The 24,538-nt window shown below is 38.6% G+C and overlaps 1 protein-coding gene and 1 long non-coding RNA gene across 4 annotated transcripts in view; one reads left to right on the top strand and one right to left on the bottom strand.

Annotated features, from left to right (window-relative positions):
• The window catches only part of PLPPR5 (phospholipid phosphatase related 5), a 143,630-nt gene that overhangs the window by 21,853 nt on the left and 97,239 nt on the right, over window positions 1–24,538 (bottom strand). Inside the window, exon 5 of one of the 3 annotated variants that reach the window (XM_055585010.1) lies at window positions 21,953–22,087. In XM_055585010.1, coding sequence (XP_055440985.1) covers window positions 21,953–22,087 — 135 coding nt within the window. Of the gene's footprint in view, window positions 1–21,823; window positions 22,088–24,538 lie in introns of those variants that run through there. The other 2 variants (XM_055585011.1, XM_055585009.1) reach the window with 2 other exon arrangements.
• Window positions 308–1,705, top strand: LOC129655080 (uncharacterized). Its single transcript, XR_008715749.1, has 2 exons — window positions 308–529; window positions 729–1,705. It is a non-coding gene; the product is annotated as an uncharacterized LOC129655080 (long non-coding RNA).

The raw sequence follows: 24,538 nt of genomic DNA, 5'->3' as shown, positions 1-24,538 counted from the left end.
TATCTGGGCCTAATCATATCAGAAGGGACTAGGGCCATAGGCCCTGAGAGAATTAAACCTATACTAAATCACCCCCTACCTATGACTTTAAGACAATTGAGAGGATTTTTGGGAATCACAGGTTACTGTTGCATTTGGATTCCGGGTTACGGGGAACTTGCCCGGCCTTTATATAAACTTATAGCTGAAACTCAGCAGGCCCAAACCGACAAACTGGTTTGGTCTCCAGAAACTCAAAAGGCTTTTAAGGTTCTTCAGACTGCTCTCCTGCAAGCTCCAGCTCTGAGCTTGCCCACAGGGTCAGCATTTAATTTGTTTGTCACTGAAAGAAAAGGTGTGGCATTGGGAGTTTTGACACAACCCCGGGGGGCCTCATCAGCAACCTATTGCTTATCTAAGCACAGAATTAGATGTAGTTTCACGTGGGTGGCCCCACTGCCTAAGAGTAATTGGGGCAGCGGCTTTATTAGCACCTGAAGCTTTAAAAATAATTAATGGACGAAACCTTACTGTACTGACTTCTCATGATGTGAGTGGAATCTTAAATTCTAAGGTTAATATTTGGATGACAGACAGTAGGCTTCTTAAGTATCAGTCATTGTTGTTAGAAGGACCAGTAACTAAGCTTAAAGTTTGTAGAAATTTAAATCCTGCCACTTTCCTTCCTGAGAAGGAAAATGAAACACCTGATCACGATTGTTCTCAATTCCTAACTTTAAACCATACAGCTTGGGAGGATCTAAAGGATAAACTGCTGGGTCTGTGGAGCGCTCCCCTCTTCGTCAGTGGAAGGCTTCCCGTGGAGGACATCCCCACTTCAAGGAAAAGACTTTCTCCAGGTCTGTGAATACCTTCGACAACAATCACATGCAATGCCTATTCTTCATCTGATGACGTCTACCAACCCTAAAATGGACTGGTGCAACACTTTGCACTTTAACTATGGACATAATGTGACTTTTAATTATGATTCTGAATGTTGTGTTTTTGCTGTTTGCTCCCTGCATCTGTAATTGTATAACTGGATTTGTTTCTAGCAGCATGAAAGCTTTTAAGTTACAAATGGTTGCTCAAACTCCTGCTACTGCTGTAGCTTCCTCCAGCTACTATTTGGGGCCCCTGGATCAGATATCCTCAATATGAGGATTAGGAGAATATGTTGCCTCACCAATTTAGGGACAACGCCCCTTGTCAGCTCGGAAGTAGTTATGGAACGAGAACAACGCCCCTTTTCCCTAGGCAACATAATTCTCCTAAAAGAAAAGGGGGGAATGAGAGAGTCAGTTCCCAGGCAAGTTGATAGGGAGTCTAGGGGTCCCCAGGGAGAGAGGGGTCTGGAATTCTCAAGGAGGAAGAAAGGATAAACTTTTTTGTCTTTCTCTACATTCCTTAGGATTATATAACAATAATGTATCCTGCCTAAGGACAGTCTTTGGATTCAACCTTTTGTTATCTTAAAATGTTAATTATGGGAGTAGACCTGGTCTTTACAAGGATGTATCTTGCCTGAGGACAGTGTTACCTTAAGATGTAAATTATGGGAGTGGGTCTGATGAGGTCTTTGCAACCTCCAGACATTCTTTGGCTTATATAACTTCATTGTTAACACTAGCAAGCGGGTACTCTTTCTGCCCCCTTCTGATGCCTATGTCAGAAGCTTCCTCTATCTCCTTTATACTTTAATAAAACTTTATTACACAAAAGCTCTGAGCAATCAAGCCTCGTCTCTGGCCCCGGATTGAATTCTTCTCCTCCGGGGGCCAAGAATCCCGGTGTATTCGCGTGATTCAACAACAACCTTTCACTAGCACAAAGGCTAATGGAGTTTTGCCAAAAGAACGCACTGGTCATAGCAAACACCCTCTTCCAACAACACAAGAGAAGACTCTACACATGGAAATCACAAGATTGTCAACACCAAAATGAGACTGATTATATTCTTTGCAGCCAAAGATGGAGAAGCTCTATACAGTCAGGAAAAACTAGACCGGGAGCTGACTGTGGTTCATATCATGAACTCCTTATTGCCAAATTCAGACTTACATTGAAAAAAGTGGGTGAAGCCACTACACCATTCAGGTATGACCTAAATCAAATCCCTTATGATTATACAGTGGAAGTGAGAAAAAGATTTAAGGGACTAGATCTGATAGAAAGAGTCACTGATGAACTATGGACGGAGGTTTGTGACATTGTATGGGAGACAGGGAACAGGACCATCCCCAAGAAAAAGAAATGCAAAAAAGCTAAATGTCTGTCTGAGGAGGCCGTACAAATAGCTGTGAAAAGAAGAGAAGTGAAAATCAAAGGAGAAAAGGAAAGATATACCCTTGAATGCAGAGTTCCAAACAATAGCAAGGAGAGATAAGAAAGCATTCCTCAAAAAAAAAAAAAAAAAAGAAAAGAAAGCATTCCTCAGCAATCAATGCAAAGAAATAGAGGAAAACAATAGAATGAGAAAGACTAGAGATCTCTTCAAGAAAATTAGAGATACCAAGGGAACATTCATGCAAAGACAGGCTCAATAAAGGACAGAAATGGTATGGACCTACAGAGGCAGAAGATATTAAGAAGAGGTGGCAAGAATACCCAGAAGAACTATAGAAAAAAGACCTTTACGACCCAGATAATCATGATGGTGTGATCACTGACCTAGAGCCAGACATCCTGGAATATGAAGTCAAGTGGGCCTTAGGAAGCATCACTACGAGCAAATCTAGTGGAGGTGATGGAATTCCAGGTGAGCTATTTCAAATTCTAAAAGATGATGCTGTGAAAGTGCTGCACTCAATTTGCCAGCAAATTTGGAAAACTCAGCAGTGGCCACAGGACTGGAAAAGGTCAGTTTTCATTCCAATCCCAACGAAAGGCAAAGAATATCAAAGAATGCTCACTACCGCACAATTGCACTCATCTCACACGCTAGTAAGGTAATGCTCAAAATACTCCAAGCCAGGCTTCAGCAGTATGTGAACTGTGAAGTTCCAGATGTTCAAGTTGGATTTAGAAAAGGCAGAGGAACCAGAGATCAAATTGCCAACATCTGCTGGATTACTGAAAAAGCAAGAGAGTTCCAGAAAAACATCTATTTCTTCTTTATTGACTATGCCAAAGCCTTTGACTGTAAGACTGAATGGATCACAATAAACTGTGGAAAATTCTGAAAGAGATGGGAATACCAGACCACCTGACCTGCCTCTTGAGAAACCTGCATGGAGGTCAAAAAGCAACAGTTAGAACTGGACCTGGAACAACAGACTGGTTCCAAATCGGGAAGGGAGTATGTCAAGGCTGTATATTGTCACCCTGCTTGTTTAACTTATATGCAGAGTACATCATGAGAAATGCTGGGCTTAATAAAGCACAGGCTGGAACCAAGATTGCTGGGAGAAATATCAATAACTTCAGATATGCAGATGACACCACCCTTATGACAGAAAGTGAAGACCTAAAGAGCCTCTTGATGAAAGTGAAAGAGGAGAGTGGAAAAGTTGGCTTAAAGGTCAACATTCAGAAAATTAAGATCATGGCATCCAGCGGATGACTTTATTTTTCTGGGCTCCAAAATCACTGCAGATGGTGACTGCAGCCATGAAATTAAAAGACGCTTACTCCTTGGAAGGAAAGTTATGACCAACCTCGACAGCGTATTTAAAAAGCAGAGACACTACTTTGTCAACAAAGGTCTGTCTAGTCAAGGCTATGGTTTTTCCAGTAGTCATGTATGGATGTCAGAGTTGGACTATAAAGAAAGCTGAGCATCAAAGAATTTATGCTTTTAAACTGTGGTGTTGGTGAAGACTCTTGAGAGTCCCTTGGACTGCAAGGAGATCCAACCAGTCCATCCTAAAGGAGATCAGTCCTGGGTTTTCACTGGAAGGACTGATGTTGAAGCTGAAACTCCAATACTTTGGCAACCTGATGTGAAGGGCTGAACTCATCTGAAAAGACCCTGATGCTGGAAAAGATTGAGGGTGGGAGGAGAAGGGGATGACAGAGGATGAGGTGGTTGGATGGGATCACTGACTCAGTGGACATGAGTTTGGGTAAATTCCGGGAGTTGGTGATGGACAGGGAGGTCTGGCGTGCTGCCGTTCATGGGATCACAAAGAGTTGGACATGACTGAGCAACTGAACTGAACTGAACTGATGCCTGGTCAGTCAAACGGCATGACAAGGCTGTACTGAGGCAGAGTCTACGTCATCTTTATCATTTATCTGGATTTTTACAACAGCCTCTCACAGACTCTCTTCTGTTTGGTTTTGTTCTGCTTCAGTGTTGCTCTCCTTCAATTTATTTTCCATTCTCAACATGCCATTTCCTTCCTGACAGTCTTTCTTGGCTTCTCCTTGTTTATAGGGTAACAATCAACCCCACAGTATTGCATAAAAGACTTTTCATGAATTTTCATAAATCCGACTGAGAATACTTTTCCATATACTTCTTTTTGGTTTGAATTTCATCTCTAATGGTGTGCCTATTTATGAACTTCGCCTATTTTTCAACTAATATGTTTTATATATTACAGACATTAACTCACTAGCAAGTATGTCATTTATATTTTACATGTTTATTTTAAAAAATGCTTGAACCTAAATTTTCTAGTTATTGCAAGAATGAAACTAATATTGAGTCCCTCCTTTATAAAGTCTTTATAAAGTGGGACTGCTGGATCATAAGGCAGTTCTATTTCCAGTTTTTTAAGGAATCTCCACACTGTTCTCCATAGTGGCTGTACTAGTTTGCATTCCCACCAACAGTGTAAGAGGGTTCCCTTTTCTCCACACCCTCTCCAGCATTTATTGCTTGTAGACTGTTGGATCGCAGCCATTCTGACTGGTGTGAAATGGTACCTCATAGTGGTTTTGATTTGCATTTCTCTGATAATGAGTGATGTTGAGCATCTTTTCATGTGTTTGTTAGCCATCTGTATGTCTTCTTTGGAGAAATGTCTATTTAGTTCTTTGGCCCATTTTTTGATTGGGTCATTTATTTTTCTGGAGTTGAGCTGTAGGAGTTGCTTGTATATTTTTGAGATTAGTTGTTTGTCAGTTGCTTCATTTGCTATTATTTTCTCCCATTCTGAAGGCTGTCTTTTCACCTTGCTAATAGTTTCCTTTGATGTGCAGAAGCTTTTAAGTTTAATCAGGTCCCATTTGTTTATTTTTGCTTTTATTTCCAATATTCTGGGAGGTGGGTCATAGAGGATCCTGCTGTGATGTATGTCAGAGAGTGTTTTGCCTATGTTCTCCTCTAGGAGTTTTATAGTTTCTGGTCTTACATTGAGATCTTTAATCCATTTTGAGTTTATTTTTGTGTATGGTGTTAGAAAGTGTTCTAGTTTCATTCTTTTACAAGTGGTTGACCAGATTTCCCAGCACCACTTGTTAAAGAGATTGTCTTTAATCCATTGTATATTCTTGCCTCCTTTGTCAAAGATAAGGTGTCCATATGTGCGTGGATTTATTTCTGGGCTTTCTATTTTGTTCCATTGATCTATATGTTTGTCTTTGTGCCAGTACCATACTGTCTTGATGACTGTGGCTTTGTAGTACAGCCTGAAGTCAGGTAGGTTGATTCCTCCAGTTCCATTCTTCTTTCTCAAGATAGCTTTGGCTACTCAAGGTTTTTTGTATTTCCATACAAATTGTGAAATTATTTGTTCTAGCTCTGTGAAGAATGCTGTTGGTAGCTTGATAGGGATTGCATTGAATCTATAAATTGCTTTGGGTAGTATACTCATTTTCACTATATTGATTCTTCCAATCCACGAACATGGTATATTTCTCCATCTATTAGTGTCCTCTTTGATTTCTTTCACCAGTGTTTTATAGTTTTCTATATATAGGTCTTTAGTTTCTTTAGGTAGATATATTCCTAAGTATTTTATTCTTTCTGTTGCAATGGTGAATGGAATTGTTTCCTTAATTTCTCTTTCTGTTTTCTCATTATTAGTGTATAGGAATGCAAGGGATTTCTGTGTGTTGATTTTATATCCTGCAGCTTTACTATAGTCATTGATTAGTTCTAGTAATTTTCTGGTGGAGTCTTTAGGGTTTTCTATGTAGAGGATCATGTCATCTGCAAATAGTGAGAGTTTTACTTCTTCTTTTCCAATTCGGATTCCTTTTATTTCTTTTTCTGCTCTGATTGCTGTGGCCAAAACTTCCAAAACTATGTTGAATAGTAATGGTGAAAGTGGGCACCCTTGTCTTGTTCCTGACTTTAGAGGAAATGCTTTTAATTTTTCATCATTGAGGATAATGTTTGCTGTGGGTTTGTCATATATAGCTTTTATTATGTTGAGGTATGTTCCTTTTATTCCTGCTTTCTGGAGAGTTTTTATCATACATGGATGTTGAATTTTGTCAAAGGCTTTCTCTGCATCTATTGAGATAATCATATGGTTTTTATTTTTCAATTTGTTAATGTGGTGTATTACACTGATTGATTTGCGGATATTGAAGAATCCTTGCATCCCTGGGATAAAGCCCACTTGGTCATGGTATATGATCTTTTTAATGTGTTGTTGGATTCTGACTGCTAGAATTTTGTTAAGGATTTTTGCATCTATGTTCATCAGTGATATAGGCCTGTAGTTTTCTTTTTTTGTGGGATCTTTGTCAGGTTTTGATATTAGGGTGATGGTGGCCTCATAGAATGAGTTTGGAAGTTTACCTTCCTCTGCAATTTTCTGGAAGAGTTTGAGCAGGATAGGTGTTAGCTCTTCTCTAAATTTTTGGTAGAATTCAACTGTGAAGCCGTCTGGACCTGCGCTTTTGTTTGCTGGAAGATTTTTGATTACAGTTTCAATTTCCATACTTGTGATGGGTCTGTTAAGATTTTCTATTTCTTCCTGGTTCAGTTTTGGAAAATTGTACTTTTCTAAGAATTTGTCCATTTCTTCCACGTTGTCCATTTTATTGGCATATAATTGTTGATAGTAGTCTCTTATGATCCTTTGTATTTCTGTGTTGTCTGTTGTGATCTCTTCATTTTCATTTCTAATTTTATTGATTTGATTTTTCTCCCTTTGTTTCTTGATGAGTCTGGCTAATGGTTTGTCAATTTTATTTATCCTTTCAAAGAATCAGCTTTTGGCTTTGTTGATTTTTGCTATGGTCTCTTTTGTTTCTTTTGCATTTATTTCTGCCCTAATTTTTAAGATTTCTTCCCTTCTACTAACCCTGGGGTTCTTCATTTCTTCCTTTTCTAGTTGCTTTAGGTGTAGAGTTAGGTTATTTATTTGACTTTTTTCTTGTTTCTTGAGGTATGCCTGTACTGCTATGAACCTTCCCCTTAGGACTGCTTTTACAGTGTCCCACAGATTTTGGGTTGTTGTGTGTTCATTTTCATTCGTTTCTATGCAAATTTTGATTTCTTTTTTTATTTCTTCTGTGATTTGTTGGTTATTCAGCAGCGTGTTGTTGAGCCTCCATATGTTGGAATTTTTAATAGTTTTTCTCCTGTAATTGAGATCTAATCTTACTGCATTGTGGTCAGAAAAGATGCTTGGAATGATTTCAATTGTTTTGAATTTACCAAGGCTAGCTTTATGGCCCAGGATGTGATCTATCCTGGAGAAGGTTCCATGTGCGCTTGAGAAAAAGGTGATATTCATTGTTTTGGGATGAAATGTCCTATAGATATGAATTAGGTCTAACTGGTCTATTGTATCATTTAAAGTTTGTGTTTCCTTGTTAATTTTCTGTTTAGTTGATCTATCCATAGGTCTGAGTGGGGTATTAAAGTCTCCCACTATTATTGTGTTACTGTTAATTTCTCCTTTCATACTTGTTAGCATTTGTCTTACATACTGTGGTGCTCCCGTGTTGGGTGCATATATATTTATAATTGTTATATCTTCTTCTTGGATTGATCCTTTGATCATTATGTAGTGACCATCTTTGTCTCTTTACACAGCTGTTGTTTTAAAGTCTATTTTATCTGATATGAGTATTGCTACTCCTGCTTTCTTTTGGTCCCTATTTGCATGGAAAATCTTTTTCCAGCCCTTCACTTTCAGTCTGTATGTGTCCCCTGTTTTGAGGTGGGTCTCTTGTAAGGGTCTTGTTTTTGTATCCATTCAGCCAGTCTTTGTCTTTTGGTTGGGGCATTCAACCCATTTACTTTACAGCCAATTACGTTTAAGGTAATTACTGATAAGTATGATCCCATTGCCATTTGCTTTATTGTTTTGGGTTTGAATTTATACACCGTTGTTGTGTTTCCTGTCTAGAGAATATCCTTAGTATTTGTTGGAGAGCTGGTTTGGTGGTGCAGAATTCTCTCAGCTTTTGCTGGTCTGAAAAGCTTTTGATTTCTCCTTCATACTTGAATGAGATCCTTGCTGGGTACAATAATCTGGGCTGTAGGTTATTTTCTTTCATCATTTTAAGTATGTCTTGCCATTCCCTCCTGGCTTGAAGAGTTTCTATTGAAAGATCAGCTGTTATCCTTATGGGAATTCCCTTGTGTGTTATTTGTTGTTTTTCCCTTGCTGCTTTTAATATTTGTTCTTTGTGTTTGATCTTTGTTAATTTGATTACTATGTGTCTTGGGGTGTTTCGCCTTGGGTTTATCCTATTTGGGACTCTCTGGGTTTCTTGGACTTGGGTGATTATTTCCTTCCCCATTTTAGGGAAGTTTTCAACTATTATCTCCTCAAGTATTTTCTCATGGTCTTTCTTTTTGTCTTCTTCTTCTGGGACCCCTATGATTCGAATGTTGTAGCGTTTAATATTGTCCCAGAGGTCTCTGAGATTGTCCTCATTTCTTTTAATTCGTTTTTCTTTTATCCTGATTCATTTATTTCTACCATTCTATTTTCTAATTCACTAATCCTATCTTCTGCCTCTGTTATTCTAGTATTTGTTGCCTCCAGAGTGTTTTTAATTTCATTTATTGCATTATTCATTATATATTGACTCTTTTTTATTTCTTCTAGGTCCTTGTTAAACCTTTCTTGCATCTTCTCAATCCTTGTCTCCAGGCTATTTATCTGTGATTCCATTTTGATTTCAAGATTTTGGATCATTTCACTATCATTATCAGGTAGATTCCCTATCTCTTCCTCTTTGGTTTGGTTTGGTGGGCATTTATCCTGTTCCTTTATCTGCTGGGTATTCCTGTCTCTTCATCTTGTTTAAATTGCTGTACTTTTTTTAATGGCTGAGTAATACTGCATTGTGTATATGTACCATAGCTTTCTTATCGATCCATCTGCTGATGGACATCTAGGTTGCTTCCATGTCCTGGCTATTATAAACAGTGCTGTGATGAACATCGGGGTACACGTGTCTCTTTCCCTTCTGGTTTTCTCAGTATGTATGCCCAGCAGTGGGATTGCTGGATCATAAGGCAGTTCTATTTCCAGTTTTTTAAGGAATCTCCACACTGTTCTCCATAGTGGCTGTACTAGTTTGCATTCCCACCAACAGTGTAAGAGGGTTCCCTTTTCTCCACACCCTCTCCAGCATTTATTGCTTGTAGACTGTTGGATCGCAGCCATTCTGACTGGTGTGAAATGGTACCTCATAGTGGTTTTGATTTGCATTTCTCTGATAATGAGTGATGTTGAGCATCTTTTCATGTGTTTGTTAGCCATCTGTATGTCTTCTTTGGAGAAATGTCTATTTAGTTCTTTGGCCCATTTTTTGATTGGGTCATTTATTTTTCTGGAGTTGAGCTGTAGGAGTTGCTTGTATATTTTTGAGATTAGTTGTTTGTCAGTTGCTTCATTTGCTATTATTTTCTCCCATTCTGAAGGCTGTCTTTTCACCTTGCTAATAGTTTCCTTTGATGTGCAGAAGCTTTTAAGTTTAATCAGGTCCCATTTGTTTATTTTTGCTTTTATTTCCAATATTCTGGGAGGTGGGTCATAGAGGATCCTGCTGTGATGTATGTCAGAGAGTGTTTTGCCTATGTTCTCCTCTAGGAGTTTTATAGTTTCTGGTCTTACATTGAGATCTTTAATCCATTTTGAGTTTATTTTTGTGTATGGTGTTAGAAAGTGTTCTAGTTTCATTCTTTTACAAGTGGTTGACCAGATTTCCCAGCACCACTTGTTAAAGAGATTGTCTTTAATCCATTGTATATTCTTGCCTCCTTTGTCAAAGATAAGGTGTCCATATGTGCGTGGATTTATTTCTGGGCTTTCTATTTTGTTCCATTGATCTATATGTCTGTCTTTGTGCCAGTATCATACTGTCTTGATGACTGTGGGTTTGTGGTAGAGCCTGAAGTCAGGTAGGTTGATTCCTCCAGTTCCATTCTTCTTTCTCAAGATAGCTTTGGCTATTCGAGGTTTTTTGTGTTTCCATACAAATTATGAAATTATTTGTTCTAGCCCTGTGAAGAATACCATTGGTAGCTTGATAGGGATTGCATTGAATCTATAAATTGCTTTGTGTAGTATACTCATTTTCACTATATTGATTCTTCCAATCCATGAACATGGTACATTTCTCCATCTATTAGTATCCTCTTTGATTTCTTTCACCATTTGTCTCATTTTGTCATTGCCTCATTAATTAATTTTGCAATAGATCTTCTCTTTAAATGAATTTAATAGTTTTGCCCTGTTTCTGTCACTGTATTTACCATGTGTGTGTGCGCTTAGTCGTGTCTGACTCTTTGCAACCCCATGGACTGCAGTCCGCTAGGCTCCTCTGTCCATAGAATTTTCCAGGCAAGAATACTGAAGGGGATAGCCATTCCCTTCTCAAGGGGATGTTTCTGGCCCATGGGTTGAACCTCTATCTCCCGCGTTGCAGGTGGATTCTTTACAACTGAACCACCTGGGAATTCTTACATATCTGGTGCTTTATGGTTATCTTAATGCTTAAATGACCTTTTGGGCGGGAACAGAATTCTTATGTCACAAACTGGTTCATGGAAACTCAGAAGACATTACTTCATTCTATTCTGGCGTCTAATGCTGTTGAGGGAGAAGTCTGTAGCTAGCATGCTGTTAGTCTTGCGTGGTGTGTTCGCTTTGTGTGTATTTGCTTTCACTCACTAGCACACTGTATTAAAACCTCAAAGGCTCAGTTGGCTACCAATAACAAATCTGTGTTTCTTTCTTATACTACACATTGTTGCTCAGGTACTATGGATCTGCTCCAAGCTACAGGTTGGGCATTGGTCTACTGCCCATGACTTCCCATTCTGTGACCTAGGCTGTCAGAAACAGCCCGTATCTGGAAGATGGCCCTCTCCAAAAGAAAGGATCATGAGCAACAAGACTGGGCAAAGCTTATGACTCTACAAGTTTCTGGTTGATGAGCTATCTGTCAGGTTCATCCACTTGTCATTGATCAAGTCTAAAGAAACTGAAGCAGAAAGGATACTCTGCCTATGGAAGGGGGTAGATAGTAATTAGGAATGATAATATCAGCTACCACAATATTTATAGAATTCTTTCTTCAGTATTGAAATTTGAATTTTTTACTGAGAAATATCTAAATTCTAGAATATTTTACCTGGTATCTTGTTAATCCTTCGAGTCTAAAGATTCATATATTTATCTGGAAGGAAAGTTTCCTTATAGTATTTATCTGAATAGTGTCCTCTTCTCCAACATCCATATAACAAGTGATTCACCTGTTATATTCTGAGGTATATCCTTCATATCTATTATCTTTACTTGGATCAATTTTATTCTCTTGTACTTTTACTGCAGATTCTGAAACCTATCCTTAACATAACTGATTTTACTTTCTCCATGGTGGATTTTGTCTTTGTGATTTTGAACTTTCCAGGTGGCACACTGGTAAAGAATCCACCTGCCAGAGGGGAGGCAGGAGAGGCAGCCTCAATCCCTGGGTTGGGAAGATCCCCTGGAGTAGGAAATGGCAACCTGCTGCCTGGAAAATTCCGTGGACAGATGAGCCTAGTGGGCTACAGTCCATTGGGTCACAAAGAGTCAGACACAACTGAGCTCACATACACGGTACTGGTTTTAATCTTGCCATGACACTGTTTTCTTACGTTAGTTTCCTAATTGTACCTTTGTGCTAGCTATCTTTCATCTCTCATTAAACATGTTTTCTTTAATTTCATTGACAGTAGAAAACACATATTATCTATAATAAAGTTAATTAAATATCTTGAGCTCATCTTTTTTTCCTAAAAAAATGTATTCTGACTCTTAAAAATGTCTCTTCTGTGTCATAAAATCCTTCTGTGTCATAAAATCATCTTAAAGAATTTAAGTAACTGTTCAAATTATTTATGCCTGAATCAGAATAGATTTAGCTCAGTTTATCTTCCTAAATGTAATGGGAGAAGATTCAAAGATGCTTTAAGTGTTTTCATGAATAGTCAGGGGATCCTTCAATTAGATCTTGAGCTGAAGAGCTGGAGAATATAGTTTTACAACATCATGTTGATGATTTGGCAGCCTGAGTGGAGTGGAAGAAGAAGCTGAGGCCATGGACATTTTCAGGAAGGTCAGTTTATTTCTACAGTTTCATTGCTATGGTTGCTGAAATGTCAGGACTGCTATTCTGTTCAGCTTAATCTCTTCTACAGGAGAATGATATAGTCCTTGGATGTAGCTTATTTATATTTTTGACTGAAGATAACTCTCTATCCCATTTTATAGTACTTATTCAGTTCAGGAAGGGATTTCTTCATCTGGCACAGACCCTTATTAATGAGAAGCCTGATCAGAGGAAAGCTTCTTGTCTGAAGGCTTTCTTTTGGGGTGTACTTGCCTATTTGCTAACCCTGTTTCATATGGTGTTGGTTCATGGTGCTGAATCATGTGGTAAATAAGACTTCTCATTCTCTCAGAGGTTGCTCCTATCTCTTGTTCTCACTCTTTGAAATTTGGAGGATATTACTGGGATTATATAGGATTCTAGCCACTTTTACAACATCCAACTTCTTCACTGGCAAATAAAAATTTTAATTGTCCTTTGGTGACATCCATCAAACTGAAACTATTCATACTATATCTAGCAGAAATGCCTAAAATTTTACTCTATCTAGTTTTCGCTCTCAGTGACACAGCTATTAAGACATTAATTCCTATTTTACTCTTGCTAATATAGGAGAGTAAAGCTAATGAATATGTAAATGTTTCCATTTTCATTTCCTAGGAGAAGTAGAATCTTTTTATATTGAAGTATAATTGCTTTACAATGTTGTGTTAGTTTCTGCTCTACAACAGAGTGAACCAGCTATACCTATATCTATATATATATATACACACATGTATATCCCTTCCCTCTTGAACGTCTTTCCCATCCCACTCATCTAGGTCATCACAGAGCACCAAGTTGAGCTCCCTGTGCTTTATAGCAGATTCGACTAGCTGTTTTACACATGGTAGTGTACCCAAAATCACTGCAGATGGTGACTGCAGCCATGAAATTAAAAGACGCTTACTCCTTGGAAGGAAAGTTATGACCAACCTAGATAGCATATTCAAAAGCAGAGACATTACTTTGCCAACAAAGGTCCGTCTAGTCAAGGCTATAGTTTTTCCTGTGGTCATGTATGGATGTGAGAGTTGGACTGTGAAGAAAGCTGAGTGCCGAAGAACTGATGCTTTTGAACTGTGGTGTTGGAGAAGACTCTTGAGAGTCCCTTGGAGTGCAAGGAGATCCAACCAGTCCATTCTGAAGGAGATCAGCCCTGGGTGTTCTTTGGAAGGACTGATGCTAAAGCTGAAACTCCAGTACTTTGGCCACCTCATGCGAAGAGTTGACTCACTGGAAAAGACTCTGATGCTGGGAGGGATTGGGGGCAGGAGGAGAAGGGGACGACAGAGGATGAGATGGCTGGATGGCATCACTGACTCGATGGACGTGAGTCTGAGTGAACTCTGGGAGTTGGTGATGGACAGGGAGGCCTGGCGTGCTGCGATTCAAGGGGTGGCAAAGAGTCAGACACGACTGAGCGACTGAACTAAACTGAGTGTATTCATGTCAAACCTAATCTCCTTGAAGGCAGGAAAAGGGGATGAGATGGTTGGAAAGCATCACTGACTCCATGAACCCAAGTTTGAGCAAACTCCGGGAGACAGTGATGGCTAGGGAAACCTGGCGCACTACAGTCCATGGGGTTGCAAACAGTTGGACGTGACTTAGTGACTAAACAATAACAATCTCCCAATTCATCTCATCCTCCCCTCCATCCCCCATGTCCACATGTCAATCCTCTATGTTTGTATCTATATTCCTGCCCTGGAACTAGGTTCATCTGTACCATTTTTTTCAGATTCCACATATATGCGTTAATATACGATATTTGTTTTTCTCTTTCTGACTTACTTTACTCTGTATGACAGAGTCTAGGTCCATCCACGTCTCTACAGATGACCCAATTTCCTTCCTTCTACGGCTGAATAATAATCCATTGTATATATGTATAACATCTTCTTTATCAATTCATCTATTGATGGACACTTATGTTGCTTCTATGTCCTGGCTACTATAAATAGTGCCACAATGAATGTTAGGGTACATGTGTCTTTTTAAATTATTGAAGTTTCTTAAAAAACTAAAAATAGAACTACCATATGACCCAGCAATCCCACTACTGGGCATATACCCTGAGAGACAGACTTTTGTTTTTTGGACTCCTGAGAGTAATTAATAGTGCCTTTCTTTGTATTTTTGCTAACCTCCTAAAGCCAGCATCCCTGAAGATTCTGTTTGGGATGCATGGGCTCTTGAAGGCAGGAGTCAGAAAATGATGAGTTGGAAAGGGAGAAGTGGTGTGACTGAAGAAAAATGTTGGCTCCCTGGGACCTTCAGTTGGTGGGACATGTGGGTCCTGAACATGAGAGGCACCTGCACACAGCTTGTATAAGGGCCCCAGGACAGACAGGACCCGAAAGAGAGGTGTGCAAAGGGCAGCTGGACCCTGGAATGAGGCATAAAGACATGTGCGCTACAACCAAGGTCTCCGTGTCCAATTTGGCAGAGAAAAGTACACTGAATGCTCTCAAAAGGCTTGTGTGAGTCATAAGGAAGGGGCACAGGAATTTAAATAATTCTGGGGGAATTTTTCCAAGGGACTTTGGTCAATTGAACATATTGATAGTTAATACAAAGAAGCATAACCAGGACCTTCTTAAAGAGCAGCTGAAGAAGATTGAGTAATTTTAAAACATTGTAAGTATTTTAGTTACACAATTTTTCATGACTATAACCTCATCATAAGAAGAAAAGAGAAAGAGAGAAAAGGAAGAAAGAAAGGAAGGAAGGAATGAAAGAAGGGAGAAAGGGAAGAAGGGAGGAAAAGGAGGAAGAGCGAGCAACAATCAGGTCCACAATGTCAGTGGCTCTCAGATTAGTGTCTATAGGCAACCTTCCCACTTCTCTCTCTCATCTACATGATCTTTTTGTTTCCTACTAGAGAGAAACAGGTGGAGAAGGCGATGGCACCCACTCCAGTACTCTTGCCTGGACAATCCCATGGACGGAGGAGCCTGGTGGGCTGTGGTCCATGGCGTCGGGAAGAGTCGGACATGACTGAGTGACTTCACTTTCACTTTTCACTTTCCTGCACTGGAGAAGGAAATGGCAACCCACTCCAGTATTCTTGCCTGGAGAATCCCAGGGACAGGGGAGCCTGATGCGCTGCCATCTATGGGGTCGCACAGAGTCGGACACGACTCAAGTGACTTAGCAGAGCAGCAGCAGAGAGAAATATCTTTGGTATTTTGCATAACTGGCTTCATCATATATAGACACATTTTATACACATCAACTTAAAAAAACACATTCTACAATATATCGGAAAACTTTCCACATATTGATTTACCTCATCCATTTCAGCTGTTGAATAGTAGTAATAATTGGTAATGATTAAAGGCTTCAGAGGTGCCAGGCTGTTCTAAGTGCTTGCTTATTATGTTACTGAACTCTTATGGCTCTCATTCTATGAATCATTCTATGCAGGAGAAAACTGAGTCACAGAGCAATTAAGTAAGCTGCCCAAGATCCAAAGTACCCCAAACTGCCAGCCATTCTACCGCTAGAAACTGTAAACAGAAACACCACACTAAAATGTTCTGGATCCTACTGTAGGAATGTAGCCCAATGGATTTAATAATTCACTACAGATAAACATTTAGACCTCTCCTGATTTGATATTACAAACAGCTGTAGTTAAGTTACTGGTAACTTCAATGTTTAGTGAACATTGAGATATGATGGGCTGGTTTCCACAGATGATTAATTCTTTTCATAAAATCAAATGTAATGAATGTTCAGAGTTACGTAGCATTCAGAAAAATCATGACTTTCCCTCAAACTATGGTAATTAACTATATGACGAACTCCCTATAATTAAGGGATAAATTGTTGGCATTTTATAAGCAAGAACACTTGCATGCTGTAATTATTCTGTAGCTTACAGTTTATCAAATGTGTACTTTGAATATAAGAAGTTATATAAGTACATAACTTCTAAAAGAAACCCATTGTCTGCTCTACACAAAACTGACAACCAGAAAATGATAGCTTGGCATAACCATGCTAAAACAATAGGCCACAACTGTCAACCCAACTTTAACACCAGGCCCCCTTTCTCTCCTCAGAGGGCCAGCTTAAGGAGCTAATGTCACCTCCCAACTATCAGTTATAAAGATCAAACTACTAGGGAGGGTTTTTGCATTCACTTGTTTCCCACTGTGACCTATGATGAAAAGCAATGCATTTACTCCAAATATTCCTTATTAAAGAAGGAAGAGAAAGCTACTCTGGGCTTCTCTGAAGTGATGGCCTTCCTCCCTTTCTGGCTGATGAGCAGAAATACATATCCTCTCAGCAGTAGAGCTCCAAGGGGAGGCCCAAGACTCGGGATTTTCCTGTGTGAGTGCCGACAGGGTTCTGCCTGGAAACAGGGATGGAGAGAGTGGAGAGGGAAGGCAGAGCTCAGCGGGGCGAGTGCCAATGCTCTCGGTGTGTAGAGGGAGAATCAAATTAGATTCCAATCATCTTTATTGCCTATCAGATTGAAGATAAAGCACACGAATGTATCATAAACAAAAATGTTAAAGAATAAACACTGATCTTTTGCAATCAATAGATTCTAATAGAATATTTTTGCTTTCATCATCTAGTATCCTAAAAGTCGCTGTAAATAAAAATGAATTTGCATAAAATCAAGAACAGAAATATTTTCATCATTTAATGCATATAATGATGTAATGGTATATAAGATATTTGGCAAGGCTAGCAGACCTCTAAAGAAACATTTTGCAAATAAATGTTAAAAAGTAGAAGACTGGGATTACTGTTCAAGTTAATATATTGAGAGGTGCTTAAAATACCTAATTTTTACCCTGACGATTTTCTTCAAAGTATATTTAAGATCTCTACCTAATTGCTACTGCTTTTTGTATTCAAAGTTCAACAGGATCTAATTTTATATGTATTATTCACTTCAGTTCAGTTTAGTCACTCAGTCATGTCAGACTCTTTGCAACCCTGTGGACTGCAGCACATCGGGCCTCCCTGTCCATCACCAACTCCCGGAGCTTGCCCAAACTCAAGTCCATCAAGTCAGTGGTGCCATCCAACCATCTCATCCTCTGTTATCCCCTTCTCCTCCTGCCTTCAATCTTTCCCATTTCTCAGCATCAGGGTCTTTTCCAATGAGCCAGTTCTTTGCATCAGGTGGCCAAAGTATTAGAGTTTCAGCTTCAACATCAGTCCTTCCAATGAATATTCAGGACTGATTTCCTTTAGGATGGACTGGTTGGATCTCCTTGCAGTCCAAGGGACTCTCATGAGTCTTCTCCAACAACACAGTTCAAGAGCATCAATTCTTTGGTGCTCAGCTTTCTTTATAGTCCAACTTTCAAATCCATACATGACTACCGGAAAAACCATAGCTTTGACTAGATAGAGTTCTGTTAGTAAAATAATGTCTCTGCTTTCTAATATGCTTTCTAGGGTTGTCATAGCTTTCTTCCAAGGAGCAAGCATCTTTTAATTTCATGGCTGCAGTCACCATCTGCAGTGATTTTGGAGCCCAAGAAAATAAAGTCTGTCACTGTTTCTATTGTTTCCCTATTTACCATGAAGTGATGGGACTGGATGCCATGGTCTTAGTTTTTTAAGCCAGCATTTTCACTCTCCTTTTTCACTTTTATCATGAGGCTCTTTAGTTCCTTTTCACTTTCTGTCATAATGGTGGTGTCATCTGCATATCTGAGGTTATTAATATTTCTCCTGGCAATCTTGAATCCAACTTGTGCTTCACCCAATCCAGCATTTCACATGATGTACTCTGCATATAAGTTAAATAAGCAAGGTGACAATACACAGCCTTGATGTATTCCTTTCCCAATTTGGAACCAGTCCACTGTTCCATGTCCTGTTCTAATTGTTACTTCTTGACCTGCATACAGATTTCTCAGGAGGCAGGTAAGGTGGTCTGGTATTCTCATCTCTTTAAAAATTTTCACTTAGACATATATTTTATTGGGGCTTCCCAGGTAGCGCTACTGGTAAAGAACCCGCCTGCCAATTCAGGAGACATAAGAAAAAAGGATTTGATCCCTGGGTAGGGAAGATCCTCTGGAGCAGGGCATGGCAACCCACTCCAGTATTGTTGCTTGGAGAATCTCACCGACAGAGGAGCCCGGCAGGCTACAGTCCATGGGGTCACAAAGAGTTGGACACAACTGAAGCAACTTAGCATGCATGCATGTATATATTTTATTACATAGGTATATATCTTGAATCACTATACTGTATAATTTTTCTTTGCTGTTTACCAATGACATGGACATTTGCAATCTGCTTAACTACCTGAGATTCCCAGGTGGTGCAATGGTAGAATCCAAGTGCAAAAAGATCTCCTGGAGAAGGAAGTGACAGTTTTCTTCCTGGAAAATTCCATGGACTGAGGACCCTGGTGGGCTATAGTCCATTGGGTTGCAAAGAATTGGACATGACTAAACAGCACACACATAACTACTTGGGAGCTTTTCTTAACTGTATAATGAGGACATTTATTGTAAGAGGGCATCAGCTAAACCATGCCAACGATAACCCTGTATGCGAGACAGCAAAAGAGACATAGATGTATAGAACAGTCTTTTGGACTCTGTGGGAGAGGGAGACGGTGGGATTATTTGCGAGAATGGTATTGAAACATGTATAATATCATATATGAAATGAATCGCCAGTCCAGGTTCGATGCATGATACTGGATGCTTGGGGCTGGTGCACTGGGATGACCCAGAAGGATTGTACGGGGAGGGAGGAGGGAGTGGGGTGCAGGATGGGAAACATGTGTATACCTGCGGTGGATTCATGTTGATGTATGGCAAAACCAATACAATATTGTAAAGTAATTAACCTCCAATTAAAATAAATAAATTTATATTAAAAAATAAATAAAAATTAAAAAAAATAATCAATGACTTAGAGAAGGAGTTTATTTCTTTTTCAGAACCACCTAGGGTGTGTATATGGACTGCTCCATAAGCTCATCCAGAACCCAGATTGTCCAGGAGGATTGGTCATCTTCAAAAATAAAAGATTATTCCAGTCACTTATCTTTCCATTTGGTGATAAGGAGTACAGACTGTCCAGCACAAGAGTTTTCAAAGAGATGACCCAGAGGTTGTTTCACCTACCCTTCTGCTTACACTGCATGGGTCTAAACTTGGTTGCTAGGTCACACCTAAAGGCAGGGCAAGCTGGGGAATAAAGACTACAGGTGGACAACCATGAGTGTAGTTAAAATTGGAGTGAGAAACTCAGTTACTGAAAGGAAGAAGAGGAGAAGGAATACTGATCATCTATTAGCAGTCTTTGCCACTATAATGATGAAAGTGAAAGTGTTAGTTGCTCAGTCATGTCCGGGCTACCTCTTTGCATGGAATTCTTTCCATGGAATTCTCCAGGCAAGAATACTAGAGTGGGTAGCCGGATCCCTTCTCCAGGGTATTTTCCCAACCCAGGGATTGAAACTGGATCTACTGCCTTGAAGGCAGATTCTTTACCACTGAGCCACCAGGGATACTCAGCTTTAAAAATTGTTGCAAAGAACAAAATTATACTTTGTAGAGCACAGAAGTGGTTTTGTGGAAGCAATTAGTATAGCATTTGGCACATCGTGCATGATCACTAAATGGTCATTGTTCTTTTTATCGTCATCATCACCATTATCATCATCTAGTGTCTCTATCCTCATTTAAATGCTTAAAATCCTTCCACAGTATCATGGATAAGTGCTTATTTAGCTATTCTTGAATCCCTATAGTAAAAAGAAATTTCATTGCTTTTAAGGTGGGAAAGTTATTAACTAACTTCCAGACATTATTTATCTTCCTACACTTCCTTTTCTTTCATCCTAATTGTGATCTCTGAGATCCCATAAAACAAACTGCATCCCTCTGTCATACAACAGTCCTTCAGATATTTATGGGAAGCTATTGCTTTTTTCTTGAGTTTCCTTTTCCTATAAACTTATTATTTTAAACAATATTTTTGTTCCTTCCAGTCTCATAATTCATGACTTGATCTCTACTCACCATCTTAGACACATCTATTTACTCACTTAAAAAAATTTACTGTCAACTCTTATGTTTTAATCAAAGTTCATCTTAAAACCATGTCACCAAGGGTAGTACACAGTATACCAAGTTGACCTGAGCAAAGCAAACCATCAATCCCTCATTCAGGATATCATTTTCCCTAAGTGGGACTTAAAACTATATTAACTTCTGGCAGTCATATCATGTTGTTGACCCATGCTAAATGATAGACTCCTATACCCTCTGAGCCTTTTGCATTTGTGCAGTTAACTTAGACATACCCTGCCCTACAGGAACTTTTTAAAGTGCAAATATGAAATACTTCCTTTATTTCTAGTTAATTGTTAGTTGTACATTTATTGCAATCTTCCAAGAATTTTTAATATTTCATCCAATGTATCAATTATCCCTCACAGATTCACCTGGGGCTTCCCAGGTGAATGACTCAGTGGTAAAGGCTCCACCTGTCAATGTCGGAGCCGCAGGAGACGTGGGTTCGATCCCTGGGTAAGGAAGATCCTCTGGAGTAGGAAATGGCAACCCATCCCAGTATTCTTGCCAGGATAATCCCAGGGGCTGCAGTTCATGGGGTCGCAAAGAGTCAGACATGACTGGGCATGCATCCTATGCGACCCCTCCACAGATTCATACCATCTAAACCCCCAATTAGCATCTATTAATAACTTCGTCTAAGATTTTGATCAAAATCTGGATGTGGACAGGGCTGAGAAGCCATTAGTAACCCTCTGTTACTAAATGGGCAGTCATTTAACCAGTTACATACGTGCATGAATGCAACATCGCTTAAGAAATATTAACCTATCTAGCTCACAGAAGTCTCAAGAAAAGTTATTATAACCTGGCTTTTCTGTTCATTGCTATGTTCCATGAGGCCTTGACCTGCTACTCAAAGTGCTACCTCATCAGGCTCCCTTAAGCCCAGCCTGATCCTCAGGGCCTCCCTGATCAGGAAAGCACACTGGTGTTTCCCTGAGGCCAGAACTTTACACACTGAGGTTTAACAATATTTACTGAGTCCTGAGTACGTGCCAGTTACACTACACAGATTTTCATATAAAAGAAGCATGGAAGAAATGGAATATGTATTATTAAAAATGTATACATTCTCAAGTAACTCTTATATTTTGCCCATGTGTGGGACCACTGTATAACATTCCTTATCTTAAAGCTATGGCAAATTACAGCACAGTCCATGTACAGACTCAACTTTTAAGCCTGAGAGGTTCCAAGAAATGTTTTCTATGTGATACGCATTTTTCAAAGATGATGTTCTCTTCAGTGATTAAGTTCTTGCTAAATACCACATTAGACTCTGAGCTTATTTTAGCTAATAAAAAATGTGAAAGAACTCTCAAGAATAATTATTCATTTGCTCTAGATAACAATTGCACTTTAGAATTTAAATTATGAATCACCTGTACAGATGTTACCTTTTCCAAAGGACTTTCTACTCGAGGAATGCTTATCATTGGCAGCTGTGCCAGGTTATCCGTGTGTATATGCTCATTTTCTGGTTGTCTTCCTTTGAAATTATTTACCACACATACAACCTACAATTTCAGGAAAAAATACAATTAAAACAAAGCCATGCTCCCTATAAACATGATCTTTGTGAGCAGCCTGATTAATCACAGTAATAAAGTATTGGCATGACTTAAATACTACATGTCTATAACTTTACATTCAAATTCATCTTGTAATCCAGTGCAAGTGTGTTCAAGAGCATTCATCAATTAATATGTAGCTCAGTTAATAATGACAATGCTATTATTCCAAAATTTTCATTAAATTAGGTTATAGTCAATGCTCAAACTGATCCAAAAATAACACCATAACCTTATAAAAATTCATAGCAAGCTAACCTTTCCTTAATGTGGCTAACCTACAACTTAATTTAAATGCTAATTATATCCCATTGCTTCAAGATCATTACATTCATAATAAACCTACTACGATTGGCACTTTCTAATTTAGTAGCATCATTAACCCTAGTTTATTGTCTATTATCGCATCCCATATATATTTGGCATTTCAACAACAGCTTACTGTGGCTACCACTAAAATAGAAGACCTTTTACACAAAGGAAACTGACCCTTGTTTCAATTGATTATATCCCATACTAAACCAGAAGTTCTCATATTCTACTGTGCATGAAAATAAAGTTCTGGCACTTAAAAAAAAAGACATTCCTAAGCCCTCTCCTAAAAATTCTGATTTCATAGATGAAGGATAAGGTTTAGGAGTTGCCACTTTTAAAAGGCATTTCTAAAGCTTCTGATGTAGGTGGATCAAATTTCAAGAATTAGTGATTTAAATAATACAGGAAAATTAGTTGCTTATATTGCTTATACTGAACTAGTAGGTAAGATATTCTTGAACCTTCTTTTTCTGGGTTTTATATTATATTATCAAACTGAAATACAAAATTTACTTGTAGCTGGTTTATAACTTAACATTCATTTAATAAATAAATACTTAATATACAATCACAGGTTTACATTGTATATTTTCCACAGATCACACTGGAAAGTATAGGGCTCATTATTGAATATTTTCAAAGGTCAATACATCTTGATTGTTCTCCAGCTTTTAAATTAAATTTTAAAATCTACAAAATAGCTCACACTATTAGACTTTATCTCAGAAAAAACTTCCTTGCAAACTGATATATACTTATTATCCTTTCAATTCTTTGAATAATTACAGATCAGAAGCACAGATCAAAGCCTAATAACTTAATACTCAATTTCATCACTACTATCAAGATCTTTAGAGTAAAGTCATGGCAAAGATTTGGAAATGGGTACCTGATAAACATTCTATCAAATGATGAGCCTGCAAAGGACTAATAGACAGTAACTGACCTAAAGCAGAGGTCAGCAAATTTTGTCTGTAATGAGCAGATAAGACATATTTTTGGCTTTGCGTGTGTACAATCTCTGCAGCAAGTATTCAGCTCTGCCATTTTGGTGTGGAAGCAGCAAAGGATATAATTGAGAATTTGAGCCAACAACAATATAACAAACAGCAGTTTCATACCCATTTCATGAAATATATATAATATACACACACACATATTTTCTTTGCATTAATATTATGCATGCTAAGTCACTTCAGTTATGTCCAACTCTTTGTGACCCTATGGACTGTAGCCTACTAGGTTCATCTGTCCATGGGATTCTCCAGGCAAGAATACTTGAGTTGGCTGCCATGCCCTCCTCCAGGGGATCTTTCCAATCCAGGGATCAAACCCTCGTCTCTTATGCCTCCTAAATTAGCAAGTGGGTTCTTTACCACTATGGCCACCTGGGAAGCACCATTAATATTATATAAATTTATGGAAAATCAGCAGGTGAAAAAAAACTGCTACAAATTCTTCTGAATTAAAATTTGCTGAAATAACTATATACACAGACAAATGGAAGTCATTAGATGAAGAACAGATTTAACAGTGGCTACTGAAATTAGTATAATTGCTTTTTATACTAATTTTGGTTCAGAAAACTCTGAAAGATATTACCAGTTATCTCTTTGCCTTAATTGAGGGTCAGGACAACACCACTGAAGCAGCTAAGAATTCACATGTGAAATATTTAAATGCCTAACACATAGCAGATATTCATTAAAGCATCTATTAACATAATGATTACTCTTCATTACTGTTATTATTTAAATTATAAGGAAGGAAATTATCATATCTTCCTTAGAATCATATTCAAATATTTAGTAAGTCTTGTCTGGTAACATTCACAAATATGAAATTGACTTCCTATTAGAAAAATGCTCATAGGAAATAGCAATAGACATGGTTTTGAGGCTGAGTCTTCATGTTCTGTTCTTGGACAGTCCTCTGGGTCTCAGTTTTCTCAATTTGAAAGTGAAGAGGTTGTGACAGATCAGCAAAGTCAGCTCCATTTCTTTGGTTGTCAAAGGTATGAAAAATTCAACAAATGTTCAAAATAAAACCCAAGATGTGCCCATCTCCTGACCCTACTCCAAA

Source organism: Bubalus kerabau, chromosome 6 (assembly GCF_029407905.1).
Source record: "Bubalus kerabau isolate K-KA32 ecotype Philippines breed swamp buffalo chromosome 6, PCC_UOA_SB_1v2, whole genome shotgun sequence".
Classification (NCBI taxonomy): domain Eukaryota; kingdom Metazoa; phylum Chordata; class Mammalia; order Artiodactyla; family Bovidae; genus Bubalus; species Bubalus kerabau.
This window is presented reverse-complemented; position numbering and strand designations above follow the sequence as displayed.